Source organism: Euleptes europaea, chromosome 19 (assembly GCF_029931775.1).
Source record: "Euleptes europaea isolate rEulEur1 chromosome 19, rEulEur1.hap1, whole genome shotgun sequence".
NCBI classification, from domain to species: domain Eukaryota; kingdom Metazoa; phylum Chordata; class Lepidosauria; order Squamata; family Sphaerodactylidae; genus Euleptes; species Euleptes europaea.
Window position 1 is genome coordinate 24,002,565 of NC_079330.1, and position 17,459 is coordinate 24,020,023.

The window sequence follows — 17,459 nt, forward strand, 5'->3', positions numbered from 1 at the left end:
GGCTCCAAGTTATTCCCCAGTGTCATTTTGCCCGAACCTCAAAAGCCACAGTAAGACTCTCCCCAACCACAGGCGCTCCTCGTTTCTGGGTCAACAGGGCGAGAGCACGCCCCATGACGCCACAGGAAACTTGACCCAGTGACCTTACCCTGCCTCCAACTCCCACTTCTGGTTAGAACAGACCTTGCGCCAATCTGCTCTCGGGAGTTATTTGCCCAGGGAGCATGTTTTTTTTTTCTTATTCTGCTGAGCAGGATTCCTGCTCTGGGTTGATGTGAGGAAAGGGGTGGGGTGGGGGAGAAAGACACATGAACACATGAAGCTGCCTTCTACTGAATCAGAGTCTTGGTCCATCAAAGTCAGTATTGTCTACTCAGACCGGCAGCGGCTCTCCAGGGTCTCAGGCAGAGGTCTTTCACATCACCTGCTTGCCTAGTCCCTTTAAATGGAGATGATGGGGATTGAACTTGGGACCTTCAGCATGCCAAGCAGAGGCTCTACCACTGAGCCACGGCCCCTTCCCATGAAGCTGCCTTAAACTGAATCAGACCCTTGGTCCATCAAAGTCAGTATTGTCTACTCTGACCGGCAGCAGCTCTCCAGGGTCTCAGGCAGGGGTCTTTCACATCCCCTACATGCCTAGTCCCTTTAACTGGAGACTAGGCCGGGGATTGAACCTGGGACCTTCTGCATGCCAAGCAGAGGCTCTACCACTGAACTGCAGCCTTCCCAGGCTGGATATCTATACTTTGTGCTTCTTTCTCCTGCCCCTACACTTCTAGGACTGAAAGAGGTTACAGTTACTTTTAGACTCCTCGCTAGAAAGGTGCCCTGACCTGGATGGCCCTGGCTAGCCCGATCCGGTCAGATCTTGGAAGCAACAGTGTCAACCCTGATTAGTACTTGGATGGGAAACCATCAAGGAAGTCCAGGGTTGCTACGCACAGGCAAGACCACCTCTGTTCATCTCTGGCCTTGAAAATCCTATGGGGTTGCCGTAAGTCGGCTGTGAACGGACGGCACTTTACCAACACAGAAGGGCAGCCGGCTGCCACAGATCATGCCCAGGGGAAGTTACGTACGGGCTGGCATCCTTGTTCTCTGCCTCTTCCGAGCCGTCCACGCACTCTTTCATCTTCCAGTCCATGATGTAGCCTATCAGGGGAGCCGTCATCAGGCAAAGCAGTTGCAGGACCCCGAAGATGGAGGTGTAGAGATTGACTGGAAAGGGAGAAGCCACCCGTCATTACCATGAAAGCCCAGCACGAGCACCCACGGTCTTTCCGAAGAGACCCTCCGCTTGGCAACAGCATCCTTTGGGACACATGCAGCTCAGGGCCTCCTCTCTGGGAAGGGGCCCCAAGGATTGCTCAGCCACACCACGAGTATTCAGAAACGGGCACAAAGGCCAAGGAGGTTGGATATAAGGGTTTCTCCAGGGAGGAGCAGGAGGGCTTGCTTGGGCTCTGGGTGGGAAACCTAGGTGGGCAACTCCCAAGGTAAGCAGAAATTGGAAACCAGCGGCAGCACTCGGAGGAAAGTGGGGCTGGAAATCCAAAGTTGGCAAGGGACGGGCAGGAATGGGCTCAGCCGAGGCAGAAAGCAGGGACTCGGAGGGGCTGTTCGCTCTCTTGCTCTGTGTCCAGAAGAGCCAGCTTGGTGTCGTGGTTAAGAGCGGTGGTTTGGAGCAGTGGACTCTGATCTGGAGAACTGGGTTTGATTCCCCACTCCTCCACATGAGCAGCAGAGGCTAATCTGGTGAACTGGGTTTGTTTCCCCACTCCTACACAAGCTGGATGACCTTGGGCTAGTCATGTTCTCTCAGCCCCCCCTACCTCACAGGGTGTCTGTTGTGGGGACGGGAAGGGAAGGTGATTGTAAGCTGGTTTGATTCTTCCTTGTGTGGTAGAGAAAGTCGGCATATAAAAACCAACTCTTCTTCTCATTGCCTCTCCTTTGCCTCCCCAGTCAATCAGAAGAGCTCAAGGAATCCCTGCCGAAGTGACTCAGAGCTCGACGTGGCCTGAGGATGCCCCTTCCCCTCCCCGCTGCTCCCCCCACCCCTCTGTTTTCATGAACGTGCCTCTTTCCCGATCTGCAGCACAGATTCCAGATTTAACAAGCCCAGACTGGATCTGACTGCGCAAGAGAGAAATGGGTTTCGCCTCGGTTGCCTTTCTGCGAAAACAACCGAGCTCCTGTAATCTCGTCTCCCTTTCCTGGCTGGCATCCTTCCAACAGCTATAAATACGGGCTGCGAGTCACAGGCGGAGAAAGCAGGGACTCGGAGGGGCTGTTCTCTCTCTTGCTCCATGTCCAGAAACCGGGAAGCCTGAGAGCAAACTGCTTTCTCCACCTCACCCCCCACCCCGCTTCATGTCAAACTAGCTTCCCCAAGGCAGACTGAAAACATTTCGAGAGGAGCTAAACCCAGCTCCGAGATCACCTCGCTAGCGTTATCTAGTCTGGAAGCGTTGCTGGAAGCAGGAGCGACCAGCCCTGTGTTTGGACAGTCCAGCTGGCCCCCAGTCCTGCCAAGCCACCCACAAGGCTGCCAGGGTTATTCCTGAGGATGGAAGGGTGTAGCGGTTAAGAGCGGTGGACTCTAATCTGGAGAACCGGGTTTGATTCCCCACTCCTCCACATGAGCAGTGGAGGCTAATCTGGTGAACTGGGTTGGTTTCCCCACTCCTACACATGAAGCCTGCTGGGTGACCTTGGGCAAGTCACACTCTCTCAGCCCCACCTACCTCACAGGGTATCTGTTGTAGGGAAAGGAAGGTGATTGTAAGCCGGTTTGATTCTTCCTTAAGTGGTAGAGAAAGTTGGCATATAAAAACCAACTCTTCTTCTAGGTGCATCACCACTCAACAAGGGCATTTGCTTTGCCGTTTACACCTCCCTGCAGGGAGCCCAATGCCAATACCACTCATCACAGTGCACCCTTCACAGTGCGACCAAATCTTTCTTTCATGAGCGCATTTGTATGTGGCTTCCCCACACACTCCAATGGAGTGCTCAAGACAGCCAGCTGCTCATCTAATGAAGCGCTAGAACTAAAACAGTCCTTCAAAAAAATTCTAATAAATCAAATACAGAAACACAAATTGAAGAGCTGCAAACCATTTGCAGGAGAGGGGGGAAGACAAAAGGAAAATGCCCATAATCCAGGTTCAACCTTGGTTGAAAGGACCTGAAATGACATCATCTTGACCTGGCATTGGAAGGCTCAAGCAAGGACCAGGTGGGTAGACTCTGCCCCACACATCCCCTGACCTCACTTGCTGATGCTTCCATAGTACCCCTGTGTGGAAATTAGCCATAATTAGGCAGAGAAAGAGAGAAAGAGAAAGAAAGAGAGAAAGAGAAAGAAAGAGAGAAAGAAAGAGAGAAAGAAAGAGAGAAAGAAAGAGAGAAAGAAAGAGAGAAAGAAAGAGAGAAAGAAAGAGAGAAAGAAAGAGAGAAAGAAAGAGAGAAAGAAAGAGAGAAGAGAGAAAGAGAGAAAGAAAGAGAGAAAGAAAGAGAGAAAGAAAGAGAGAAAGAAAGAGAGAAAGAAAGAGACTGGTTCAAAGTCACTCAGAGAGCTTGATGACAAAGTGGGGACTTGAGTCTCTTGGGACTCAAAACAGCTTAGAACACGGTTCTCCCCTCCTCCATTTTCCAACAACAGCCAGGCTGAGAGCTTGCGATCGGCCCAAGGTCACCTAGAAAGCTTCCATGATAGAAATGGGGATTTGCACCCAGCCATCCCAGGATGCTAGTCCCACACTCCAGCCACTCCGGCTCTCCTCCGCCCTCATGTGTGGAAGCAGCCTGTAACAGACCCAGGAGCCAAACAGTCACATGTGCGACAGGTTGAGAGACATTTTATCTACTGAAGAGACGGCCACAGAGGATCATGTTCCCTGGAAAAAGCCAGCGGCAGAAGGGGTTCTGTCAACTCCTCCAGCCTGAAAACCTCGCCCAGCGCTTGGTGACTAGAAGTCAGCACGAAGGTTTCCTGAGGCACTTGTCATTTCCCAATGTCATCGGTCACCTGAGGCCAAGTATTTTTGTTTTGTTTTGATGTACCAAAAATTTAATCTTACAATAAAAAAAGGAAAAAAACCCATAGATATAACATTACTAAAAAAAAATCAAATACTAATGATACAATTTTTTAAAGGAAAAAAAACTAAAACAGTGCTAATATACCGGTAATTAAAATACCCAGGTAAAGCTCCCCCGTGCAAGCACCGGGTCATTCCTGACCCAGGGGTGACGTCACATCCTGACGTTTCCAAGGCAGACTTTGTTTTTACGGGGTGGTTTGCCAGTGCCTTCCCCAGTCATCTTCCCTTTACCCCCAGCAAGGTGGATACTCATTTTACCGACCTCAGAAGGATGGAAGGCTGAGTCAACCTGGAGCCGGCTACCTGAAACCGACTTCCGTCGGGATTGAACTCAGGTCGTGAGCAGAGCTTTTGACTGCAGTACTGCAGCTTAACGCTCTGCGCCACGGGGCTCCTAAAATACCCATAGCACTTAAATAATACTCTATCTAAAATCCGCATGATTATTATATCACTACCTCTCTACAATTTACACATTAGAATGCTTTCTCCATCCTTGAAACTGTTGAATTCTAGCAAGCATCAAGTTCTTCTGTATTTTTATCATTGCTATAGTACGTCAACTTAATTAAAGCACAGGTTTCCTTAACCTTGTCGAGCCAATTATTTAAGTCAGGGGATTTATTGCTTTTCCTGAGGCCAAGTATCAAGGCAAAAAGAGAGATACTCACCTGCCTCCAGGTCATTACTGCCCACCAGGAACTGGAGGATGTTGTTCATGGCTCCCATGTAGAAGATGAGCCGTAGCTGGGTAATACACATAGTGCCCAGGCTGAGGAGCAGGATGGGGCTGAAGACACTGTGCATAAAAGAGGGGGAGGCTGCGGGGGGGAGGAAGAAAAGTCAGGAGTCAGTATCCCTGTAGGACTGGGTTTCTGTAGCAGATCTTTACCCCGACGGGGATATGTGATGTACTCTACAAGGCATTGATAACATTATATAAATACAAATATTAGAAGACCATTGCTTGAAGGACTAATGAAGAATAATTTATTAAGAATTTGAAACGGTCGTATCCTCATCAAGACTCTGGCTTCAATAAGACTACTTGAAATTACAAATCAAGAATACTTATTGTACTCTGGACAGAGACAATTTTGAAACTTTCATGCCCAATTGTCACTTTATTTGTTGTTACATTATAGGTCGTGTATATGTATATTCACTTGTTTGTGTAAATGTATGTTATATGTTACTTAGTAGTTTATAAAATCACTTTTTGCACTTTGTTTGTAAGCACCTCGCTCCTGTACTAATTTTCTAGGGCTGATGTTCTCCCCAGAACCCAGACTAGCCGCCGAAGAGCTAGCATCAGGGCCATGGGAATGACCGGCACAGAGGGGGATACCCACGTTGGGCTTCCTACCACTCCCGACCAGCTATGCCATGAAGAACTAAGGCCCAAAGGTCCCTCAAGCTCAACCATTGACCTCTAGGAGCCATCAAGCTCAACCATTGACCTCTAGGAGCCATCAAGCTCAACCGTTGACCTCTAGGAGCCACCAACCGGATGCTAACCAGCCAGGGGTCAAAGACCCGCCCTCCCCTTTTTCATCCCCCCCCTCCCAAAAGGAGGCCGGGCAGCAGGTGGCGGAAGAGGGGCCGGCCTTCTCCCTGGGCTCCTGACAACCCCACGCCGAGCCACACCTGCCATGTCCGGCTGGCACTTCACTTCCAGGTCCACCGTGGAGAGGCACAGCTTGTTGCCGTCCTGCAGGGCCGCCGTCTCCTTGTGGCCCTTCATAGAGCCTCCCACGCTGAGGCGGCGGCCCACGGTCGTCACTTGCTTGTAGAACTGCTTCCCAGTGATCTTGTGGTCGAAGCCCAGCCAGCTGAACTTAATCTTCACCCTGATCGGCGGCAGCAAAGAGGGCAGACAAGAAGAAAAAGAGTTGTTTTTTATACCCTGCTTTTCTCTCCCGAAAGGAGCCTTGAAGGGCCTTGCAGTCGCCTTCCCTTCCCCCACAACGGGTACCTTGTGAGGTAGGTGGGGCTGAAAGAGTTCAGAAAGGACTGTGACTGGCCCAAGGTCACCCAGCAGGCCAGCGTGGTGTAGTGGTTAAGAGCGGTGGTTTGGAGCGGTGGACTCTAACCTGGAGAGACGGATTTGATTCCCCACTCCTCCACATGCATGGTGGACGTTAATCTGGTGAATTTGGGCTAGTCACAGTTCTCTTAGAGCTCTCTCAGCCCCACCTACCTCACAGGGTGTCTGTTGTGGGGAAGTAAAGGGAAGGTGTTCGTAAGCCAGTTTGATTCTTCCTTAAGTGGTAGAGAAAGTCAGCATGTAGAAACCAAATCTTCTTCATGCGTAGGAGTGGGGAAACCAACCTGGTTCACCCGATTAGAGTCTGCTGCTCATGTGGAGGAGTGGGGAATCAAACCTGGTTCTCCAGATTAGAGTCTGCCACTCTTACCCACTACGCCACGCTCTTAACCACTATACCAGGTGAGTGCCACTTGGCTTGGCCCAGCTCAGCCTTGCCTTCGGATCCATATCTGGTGGAAAGGCAGCCTTGGCCACTTAGTGAAAAGCTGTGCGAGAGGGAGGCTGAAACTAAGCAGGGTCAAACCCGTGTGCCCCTTCAGAGCCAAACCACATCAGGAAGGTTTCTGGCACAAGATGCACAGAAACCAAGGCCAGGGTCAGCATGCCCTGTGGTTAGGGTCGCCATCGCCGGGTTGGGAAATTCCTGGAGATTTTGGTGCTGGAGCCTGGGCAGGGCGGGGTTTGGGGAGAAGAGGGACTTCAATGGGATCTGATGTCATAGAGTCCACCTTCCAAAGCGGCCATTTTCTCTAGGTCTGTCGCCTGGAGATCAGTTGTAATCCCAGGCGATCTCCAGCCACCGTCTGGAAGTTGGCAACCCTACCTGAGTTGGGGCATCTGCCAGGGCCCAGAGTTTCTGGCAGGGCCCCCTGCCACTGAGCCCCCAGCCACACAATGCCAGGGAAGTATGCACAGGGTGTGTACAATGGAGGCGCTCCTGGTGGGCACAGTGGAGTTGCTCCCGTCTATATATACCACCCAGCACCACTGGAGAAAGGATACGAAGTCAGTGCAAAGGCTGGCAAATGGGCAGGGGAAGGACACAGGCAGGTGGAGATATGGGTGAGTTGGAAGGAAGGGGGCCCTGGTGGGAGTCCAAGGAGGAGAGGGTCCCCCTTGAGCATCTTCTGCCTAGGCTCCTCCAAACCTGGAACCTGTTCAGGCTGGAACGAAGTTGTGTGAGAGCTAGGGTTGCCAACCTCCAGGTACTAGCTGGAGATCTCCTGCTATCACAACAGATCTCCAGCCGATAGAGGATCCGTTCACCCGGAGAAAATGGCCGCTTTGGCCATTGGACTCTATGGCATTGAAGTCCCTCCCCTCCCCAAACCACGCCCTCCTCAGGCTCCCCCAAAAAAACCTCCCGCCGGTGGCAAAGAGGGACCTGGCAACCCCAGCCGGGCTCCCATTCATTGCTGTGCTAAAGGTACTCCAAGGAGAATTGTGCCTCCTGCATCCCACATCCATGGTTATGCTTGGAAGCTTTGTGCTTGATGAGCTCCCCCGCTTCCTCATAGAGAATCCCACCCCAGAGTCCCTTCACCCCCCACCCCCGAGGGGACTCACGTGTAGTCCATGTCTTCTGGCCCTGGGAAAGGCTCAAGCGGCCAGTTGAAGAAGCAGTTGAAGAAGACGAGCCCCGCACAGCCGGCCCAGACCAGCAGGATGAGGATAAAAGAGACCCCGAAGTCATAGATCACCTGGAAAGAAAAAGAGAAGACCTCCCATTACCGGCCAGATTTCAGAAAGTTGGGAGCCCAGAGGAGGCCTAGGAATTGGGTGCCTATGACCCAAAAGATGCCACTTGTGCTCACCGCTGTGGAGGTGGTACAAGTCTCAGGATTGCCTCATCTGCAACTGGACCGGACTTCCCCACTGGAGAAAAAGGGTCCACCTATTTATTCATTTATTTATTTAATTCATTTATTTATTTTGCCATCAAGTCACATTTGATTTATGGAGATCCCTGGCGGGGTTTTCAAGGCAAGAGACGTTGGGAGGTGGTTTGCCATTGCTAGCCTCCGTGTCATGACCCTGGTCTTCCTTGGAGGTCTCCCATCCAAATACTTGCCAGGGTCGAGGCTAAGAGTGTGTTACTGGCCCAAGGCCACCCAGCAAGTCTCCATGTCAGAGTGGGGATTCGAACCTGGATTCCTAATCCTACACCTTCACCACTACACCTTGCTGGCTCTCAGATTCATTTATACCCCACCCTTTCCCTTAATGGAGACCGAAAGCAGCTTACGTCATTCTCCCCTCCTCCGGTTTATCCTCACAACAACCCTGTGAAGTAGGTTAGGCTCGGAGTGCGACTGGCTCAAGGACACACAGCGAGTTTCCATGGCGCAAGTGGGGATTTGAACCTGGGTCTCCCAGATACTAGTCTGATACACTTAACCACTACACCACAGTGGCTCTCTGCCTAGCATTTGCCGGAGGCGATTCCATCAGCTGCCCCTCAGCCAACAAACTCTCCACCTCCTGCCCTTCTCATCTGTCATCTTTAAAACAAACTTATTGAATATTCCAGAGAAATGCACATTGGCATGAGATGTCAGGAATGGAAGAGATACGAGGGTACAGGAGCATCCATGTATAGTTCAGTCGTGGAACTCCCTGCCCCAGGATGTGGTGATGGCTGCCAACTTGGAAGGCTTTAAGAGGGGAGTGGCCATATTCATGGAGGATAGCTAGGATTGCCAACCTCCAGGTACTAGCTGAAGATCTCCTGCTATTACAACGGATCTCCAGTTGATAGAGGAGCCCCGTGGCGCAGAGTGTTAAGCTGCAGTACTGCAGTCAAAAGCTCTGCTCATGACCTGAGTTCGATCTCGACGGAAGTCAGTTTCAGGTAGCCGGCTCCAGGTTGACTCAGCCTTCCATCCTTCCGAGGCTGGTAAAATGAGTACCCAGCTTGCTGGGGGTAAAGGGAAGATGACTGGGGAAGGCACTGGCAAACCACCCTACAAACAAAGTCTGCCTTGGAAACGTTGGGATGTGACGTCACCCCATGGGTCAGGAATGACCCGGTGCTTGCACAGGGGACCTTTACCTTTACCTTTTACCAGTTGATAGAGATCAGTTCACCTGGAGAAAATGGCCACTTTGGCAAGTGGACTCTGTGGCATTGAAGCCCCTCTCCTCCCCAAACCCCTCCCTCCTCAGGCTCCACCCCAAAAACCTCCCGCCGGTGGCAAAGAGGGGCCTGGCAACCCTAAGGATACGGCTAGCCATGGCTATTAGTCAAAATGAATACTAGTCATGATGCATACCTATTCTCTCTAGTATCAGAGGAGCAGGCCTATTATATTAGGTGCTGTGGAATACAGGCAGGATAATGCTGCAGTTGACTTCTTTGTGGGCTTCCTAGAGGCACCTGGTTAGCCACTGTATGAACAGACTCCTGGACTTGATGGGCCTTGGTCTGATCCAGCATGGCTTTTCTTATGTATCTCATGGCAACAAATTCCACAAACTGGAGCGGCTGCTGACTTCTATGGCTTTAAAAGAGAAGTCAGTCCCCCAGAAGAGAACCTCCTTGTTCAGAGGCAGTGTACAAACACCAGCTGCTGGGTGACCAAGAACATGGGCAGGGGCCTTCGTGCCCTGCCTGTGGGCATCTGGCAGGCTGCTGCTGGCAGCAGAATGCCGATCTACATGGATTCCCTTGGGGCTCCTCCAATGATTCTCACTCTCCCATGCAGGGTGTGGCAACTCTTTACACAAACAATTCGGGGCTGCCACCTCCGCTCGTTCCTGGGTGGCTACCTGAGCTGATGCAAAGTCCCTGGTGGTTGCCTCATCCTCTTCAACCTGGCACTGATCAGTCCATAATCAAAAAGGCACGCTATGAGCAAACTTTCTCATCATTAAGACCCTGAAGGATCCAGGGCAGGAAATAAAAATCAGTGATGGGTGTATGCACACACGCGTCTCCTGTCCCATATTGTTAAAAATGCCCTGCCAGGTGTATTTTGTTGAGAGCCGGGAGAACATAGTGGCAAAGACTGGAATATCATCCTCCCAGGCCAGAATTTCCGTCAATGGCTCAAACTGCAGCTTGGTGCCTAGGGGACCAAGATATGGCCAGGGACATGCCTGGTGTCAATCTTGCCTCTTCCACAGACCTAGGAGGTGGCCTGAGGCAACCCACTCTCCCTCACTCCAAGTTGAACAAGGTAACGTGTGTGGTCTGGGAAGCCAGAGTGGTGTAGTGGTTAAGAGCGGTGGACTCTAATCTGGAGAGCCGGGTTCGATTCCCCACTCCTCCACATGAGCAACAGGCTCTAATCTGGAGGCTCTATCTTTGGGATCAGGGGAAATGATCCGGGGTGGGGTAGGGTGGGGAGGGGGGCGAGCCACCACTCCCCATGAAGCTACTATTAGCATTGGAGATGGCCATTAACAGAAGTGAGATTGTGGACTGGTTGCTCTCCAGTTGAATCTGCAGCCCCACCTCATGCTCAAGCTTTTTCAAAGGGAGATTAGAGAGACTGCTGAATTACAGCTAATAATGAAGCCCAAGACAATGCATTCTTCTGGGTTGAATAGAGACCTGGGATTCCTGTCTCATTAGCAATGCTAATTTCTCCACTACTCCTCTACATATCACACCTAATCCAATCAAGCCTGCTAATGTCATTTACTTGCTTTTGACATTTACATTGCCATTGTGTGTCTTCTTCTACTGCAATGGTTTGGTCTGCCTGGATTCTCTATAAGGAACACTCACAGGTAAGACAGAAAAGTTATAGCCTGGAACTGATAAACAACTGCCTATCCATTTAGGCCAAGCAGAAACCAAGCGGTGCTTGTTTATTTCTCTGATTGCCATCTTACGTTCTTAAATGCATGCGAATAGATCTAATTTGGGCGTTTAGTAAGCCTGCATGTTCCAAGCCGGGAATGGATTTTACCTTTTCACCCCACATTAATTGCCTTTGTCCTTCTAGCCAAACGATTAAAAAAGGAAGTTGCCTCCTCAGCCCAGGCATGCGACAGAAAGTAACAGCTCACTGCCCCAGGTCATTCTCTTGAACTAAGCACCCACCCCTAAGAGAGCCAGCGTTGTGTAGTGGTTAGGAGCAGCAGATTCTAATCTGCTGAACTGGGTTCGATTCCCCACTCCTCTACATGAAGCCTGCTGGGTGACCTTGGGCTAGTCACAGTTCTCTCCAAACTCTCTCAGACCCACGTACCTCATAAGGTGTCTGTTGAGGGGAGAGGAAGGGAAGGCGATTGTAAGCTGGTTTGATTCTCCTTAAAAGGTAGAGCAAATCAGCATACAAAAACCAAAAAGCAACTCTTCTTCTAAGAGAAAATAGCCCTGATTTGTAGTGTGTTTTAGGGCACATTTAGACTAAACACCTGTCCAATCCCATTTAGCCTGTGATGACCCCCTGGGTGCCGGAGCTACAGAGAGCAGCAAGAATACTCCGAGTTCCCCAATGAGCATCACACATCGCTGCCAAGTACCTTGGGAGGGGCTGTGGCTCAGTGGTAGAGCATCTGCTTGGCATGCAGAAGGTCCCAGGTTCAATCCCCGGCATCTCCAGTTAAAGGGACTAGGCAAGAAGGTGATGTGAAAGACCTCAGCCTGAGACCCTGGAGAGCCACTGCCAGTCTGAGTAGGCAATACTGACTTTGATGGCCCCAGGGTCTGATTCAGTAGAAGGCAGCTTCATGTGTTCATGCTTTTCCAGCCTCGAAGCTGCACCGCAGAGCTCACAATGCTCCATCCCACCTACCTTGATTCCAGGGAAAGTCACTGCCGAAGAGGCGTAAGAGCCGATCATGAGGGCGATGAAGGTGGAGCGAAGGTCGCCAAACATGTTGGGCAGCTGAGAAGGGACAAAGGATTGAGAGAGTGGTTAAAAGAGGGCTGTGGAAAGAGAAAAGGATTCTGTTTACTTGGGAGCAAGAGGGAGGGGTTTGCATGGGGGTGGGTGGTGATTCAAATGTCCCATTCATCAGTACATGCTCTAGATCAGCCGGAGGCCTTCGAATTGCACCCTGCCCAAGTCTGAAAGCAGGCCTTTTGCTTTTCCAGACAGCATCAAAAGCACTTGCACCTCTGGGAAATAGCTTTTACCCCATTTCAAAACCCAGGTCAGACCAGAAGTTACACTGCTACAAAAGAAACATGTTTCTGTCTGGAAAGTGAGCCCTCTCTCAAGTCACTTTTGATTCTTGGGCCGGAGACAACAGATTTTCAGAAACTGACACACGTGCAGAAACTCGCAAGGCAAAACATGGGAGGAGTGTGCACCCTGCGAGTAAAGGGCCCTCCAGGCTATGAGCAGGTCCATCTGAAGAAATGGGTCTAGCTGATCATTCGGGCTGCCAGAGAACCCAAATGGTGCACCTCCTTTGCCAAGGACTCTTCAGAGAGTAGTCCAGCCTGGATTTCATAAGGAAAGCCATGCTGGAAAAGACCAAGGCCCATCAAGACCAGCAGACTGTTCACACAGTGGCCAACCAGGTGCCTCTAGGAAGCCCACAAACATTATTATCCTGCCTGTGTCCCACAGCATCTAATATAATAGGCATGCTCCTCTGATACTAAAGAGAATAGGTATGCATAATGGCTAGTATTCCTTTTGACTAGTAGCCATGGATAGCCCGCTCCTCCATGAACATGTCCACTCTCCTCTGAAAGCCTTCCAAGTTGGCAGCCATCACCACATCCTGGGCCAGGGAGTTTTACAATTTAACTATGGGTTATGTGAAGAAACACTTCCTTTTATCTGTTTTGAATCTCTCACCCTCCAGCTTCAGCAGATGACCCCGCGTTCTGGTATAATGAGAGAGGGAGAAAAGCTTCTCCCCGTCCACTCTCTTCACACCGTGCGTAATTTTATAGACCTCTATCATGTCTCCCCTTAACCACCTTCTTTCCAAGCTAAACAGCCCTAAGCGTTTTAACCACTCCTCACACACACACAAGCAACTAACAAAAAACGCCAATGAGTCACCATTTGAAATGTACCCCCTGCACACAAATCCTTTCGCCACACCACCTTCGGCCAGAAAGAGTCTGCCAGGAAGAGTCTGGGGAGGGGCTGTGGCTCAGTGGCAGAGCCTCTGCCTGGCATGCAGAAGTTAGAGACTAGTCAGGTAGGTAAAGACCAGTTAGAGATTAGTCAGGTAGGTAAAGGTAAAGGTCCCCTGTGCAAGCACCGGGTCATTCCTGACCCACGGGGTGACGTCACATCCCGACGTTTCCTAGGCAGACTTTGTTTGCGGGGTGGTTTGCCAGTGCCTTCCCCAGTCATCTTCCCTTTACCCCCAGCAAGCTGGGTGCTCATTTCACCGACCTCAGAAGGATGGAAGGCTGAGTCAACCTTGAGCCGGCTACCTGAAACCGACTTCCGTCGGGATCGAACTCAGGTCGTGAGCAGAGCTTTTGACTGCAGTACTGCAGCTTAACGCTCTGCGCCACGGGGCTCCTAGGCAGGTAGGTGATGTGAAAGACCTCTGCCGGAGACCCTGGAGAGCTGCTGCCGGCCTGAGTAGGCAAAACTGACTTTGATGGACCAAGGGTCTGATACAGCTTCATGTGTTCAAGAGTCGTATAAGACAGCCAGTGGTAGAGGCAGATTCCAGCTGCTTCCCATCGGCCAGATGTGGCGCCAGAGGTGATATCATTTGCCTTCCTTCCAGGGTTTCAGAAACGGTGTTTTTACTGGCTGCCTCCGGGCTTGCTGGAGTGAGGCAAATGCAATCGCCAGAGAACGGCCCCGGGGCAGGGAGAAGAGGAAAGAACATAGCCACAGGCTGTGCCCAGTTCCCAGGCCTCTTTCGAGTTCATCTGCCTGTTCCATGTGCTCCAGAGGCCAGCAGACAGAGCACCTGCTTCACCTGGCCTCTGGCGTCACTCCTCTCTGGTTGCAGAACTTTGGATGGAATGCAGCAGCCGCGTCCTCAGGCGACCCCAGAACAACTGGTTGCACAGGGCAGATATTGTTCTATGGAAGGGGAGGGGGGGAAGCAGCATCAGAGACTGCGCGGCAGCGGCACCCTATCCCTGCCCCCAGGGCCTGGACCCGCCTACAACTGTTGCAGCTGGGGCACAAAACACACCACCGAGTCCAACTGCTCAAATGAGAGGTGCCAGGAGGAGGAGAAGAAGAGTTGGTTTTTATATGCCGACTTTCTCTACCACTTAAGGAAGACTCAAACCGGCTCACAATCACCTTCCCTTCCCCGCAACAGACACCCTGTGAGGTAGGTGGGGCTGAGAGAGCTCTAAGAGAACTGTGACTAGCCCAAGGTCACCCAGCTGGCTTCGTGCATAGGAGTGGGGAAACCAACCCGGTTCACCAGATTAGCCTCCGCCGCTCATGTGGAGCAGTGGGGAATCAAACCCGGTTCTCCAGATCAGAGTCCACCGCTCCAAACCACCGCTCTTAACCACACCACAGTGGCTGACTGATGCAAGGGGGGCTGACTCAGTAGGCAGCAGCTTGGTGTGCTCACTGAGCCCAAAGACAAGCAATTGGGACACCCCCGGTCCAGTCCTTTTCCAGCTCAGTACCCCAAACCACAGCTGCATTTCCAGGAGAACTCAGTGCACCCCAGCCGCTGGGAAGTGCGCAAGCCTCGGAGGGAACGCCTTCTTCAACATGAGTCCTTCAACTCCTCCTCAAGCCCCAGACAACCACACTGCCAACCTCCGCTACTTTAGTCGCTCCTCGGAATGGTGTGTCCTTTTCTCAAAGCCTTGCCTTTGAATTCACGCGCACAAGAGTAAAAAATCGGTTGTTCGGCTTTGCTCTCCTTCCCGCTCCAAGAGTAGCAGCAGGGAAAGGCGATTTAGGATGAGCCATGCCAAGAGAGTCACCCCTGGGCTCCGGGCTGCTGCCAAGGAAGAACTCAGCTCCGCAAGACTGCTTTGGGCTGGTTCCTTCAGGCACAAAGCCATTCAAAGCTTCAGCCTGGATTCAGGCGCCCAGCCTCCATTCTCAAACACATGACTGCTTGCATTGGTAAGGCTGGAGCCCTTTGGGAATATAAGAACATCTCATGAAGCTGCCTTATACTGAATCAGACCCTTGGTCCATCAAAGTCAGTATTGTCTACTCAGACCAGCAGCGGCTTTCCAGGGTTTCAGGCAGAGGTCTTTCACATCACCTACTTGCCTGGCCCCTTTAACTGGAGATGCCGAGGATTGAACCTGGGACTTTCTGCATGCCAAGCAGATGCTCTACCACTGAGTTATGGCCCTTCCCTTATGTGTCCCATTACAAACGCCCCCCAAACAGTGATAAAACACCACTCACTCCACAGCCGAAAACGTTCCTTGAGACTGACACCCTGGCTATTTTTTATATAAAATACAAGTCATATTTCTTTTTGTTCCTCTAATGTGTTCAGGGTACCATCAAGGGTTGGGTTTCTAAAATTCATTTAGTTGTGTTATTTATAGTCCGCCTCTCTCACTAGGACTCAAGGCAAAGTACACAGAGTGATCCAATACAATCAACAGGATGGGGCAATCAATAAACAGAGAAATAGGATTTGGGTTGCTGAACCAACCAGAAATCTAAAAACTAGAACTGAAGCAAAACATAAGTATTAAGAAGACACATTAAATGATGCAAAATTACAGAAAAATTACAAAAAAGCCCTGCTGGGTCAGACCAAGGCCCATTGAGTCCAGCAGTCTTTTCTCACAGTGGCCAACCAGGTGCCTCCAGGAAGCCCCCAAACAAGGGAAGGCGGTGGCAGGGACTTTGCCCCCCCACCCAAAGGAGTTCCCATTTCTGACACAGGGATGACAGAGGATGTCCAGTAATCAGCCTCACCGGACAGAAAGGCTGGCCCAAGTGCTCAGGGACAGCTGAGAGACACAAGCACCCCCTTCCCACAGCAATCCCGGTCAGCACTCACCGTGAGCGACGTGAAGGTCATGCACATCCCCCCAAAGCCGTTCAGCGACAGAGCAAAGAAGATCAGCACAGACAGAGCTGCGGAGGGAGGACGAAAACCCGTGAGGAGTCAGGAAACCTCCCAAGCTGCACTGGCAGCCCGGGGTCTCCTGGGAACGGGGCTTCTTCAGAGCTTGGTGATTATGGAGACCATGACACTGTGGGAGGCAGGCCAGAGAGGAGCCTGGAGGATTGTGGGAGCCTGCCATAGTCTGGCCGTTGAGAGTTTTGAACACACACGAAGCTGCCTTATACTGAATCAGACCCTTGGCTCATCAAAGTCAGTATTGCATACTCAGACCTGCAGTGGTTCACCAGGGTCTCAGACAGAGGTCTTTCACATCCCCTGCTTGCCTAGTCCCTTGAACTGGAGATGCCGGGGATTGAACTTGGGACCTTCTGCATGACAAACAGATGCTCTGCTACTGAGCCACAGCCCCTCCCTGGGGAACAGCCCTCTGAGAAGACTCTTGAGCACCAGGGAGGGAGCGCTGGAGAGCCAGGCTGTGACAGAGCACCCACATGGCCCAGGGAAGCCAGAGGTCCATTCCCTAGCAGCTCCAGCTAAAAGAGTTTCCGGAAGCAGAACTAGCAGAGGCTAGCTGAAGAGAAACAGCCAGGTGGTGCCAGTACTCAACAACCCAGCCTAGTGGTGTATTTCAGTGTCACACGAGACGGTCTTCCTACAAAGCCAAGAGCTCTCTCACCAAGCTGTTTGTCCCTCCTGTAGTTACAGTGCAACTCCAAGTAAGGCCGCCCCCTCCCCAAATCATTGTTACCTTTAATCATTTAGATGGGGCCTTTCAACTTTGCAAAGTTGGGCTCCTGTTGGCGCGGAGATGAGGCCACAGAAGCAGCAGCCCACAGGTGGGGAGGCCTTGAGTCTAGGGTTGCCAACCTCCAGGTACTAGCTGGAGATTGCCTGTTATTACAACTCATCTCCAGCTGACAGAGATCAGTTCCCCTGGAGAAAATGGCCACTTTGGCCATTGGACTCTAGGGCATTGGAATCCCCTCCCCCGCCCTCCTCAGGCTCTGCTCCAAAAACCTCCTGCCGGTTGTGAAGAGGGACCGGGCAACCCTACTTGAGCCAATAGTCAAGTCCCCAAACTCACTAGCTCTCCCAGCTAGGGTTGCCAGGTCCCTCTTCACCATCAGCGGGAGGTTTTAGGGGCGGAGCCTGAGGAGGGTGGGCTTTGGGGAGGGGAGGGACTTCAGTGCCACCTGTGTGTTTGCACATGGACTCTCCAGATTAAGTTTCATAGATATAGTTGTATCTCACTTATAGGATTCACAGGTGTGTTAGAATTCACTGTGTTTGGTTGTTAATAAAATGTTGTATTACTTCATGAGTAGCCACTCTATGTG

The 17,459-nt window shown here is 51.4% G+C and overlaps 1 protein-coding gene across 1 annotated transcript in view; it reads right to left on the reverse strand.

Annotated features, from left to right (window-relative positions):
- SLC43A2 (solute carrier family 43 member 2) overlaps positions 1 to 17,459 on the reverse strand; it is a 46,882-nt gene that overhangs the window by 12,734 nt on the left and 16,689 nt on the right. Inside the window, exons 4-9 of the mRNA XM_056865050.1 lie at positions 16,054 to 16,130; positions 11,910 to 12,002; positions 7,729 to 7,862; positions 5,760 to 5,962; positions 4,784 to 4,933; positions 1,083 to 1,221 (exon numbers count right to left, since the gene is read on the reverse strand). Coding sequence (XP_056721028.1) covers positions 1,083 to 1,221; positions 4,784 to 4,933; positions 5,760 to 5,962; positions 7,729 to 7,862; positions 11,910 to 12,002; positions 16,054 to 16,130 — 796 coding nt within the window. The remainder of the gene's footprint in view (positions 1 to 1,082; positions 1,222 to 4,783; positions 4,934 to 5,759; positions 5,963 to 7,728; positions 7,863 to 11,909; positions 12,003 to 16,053; positions 16,131 to 17,459) is intronic.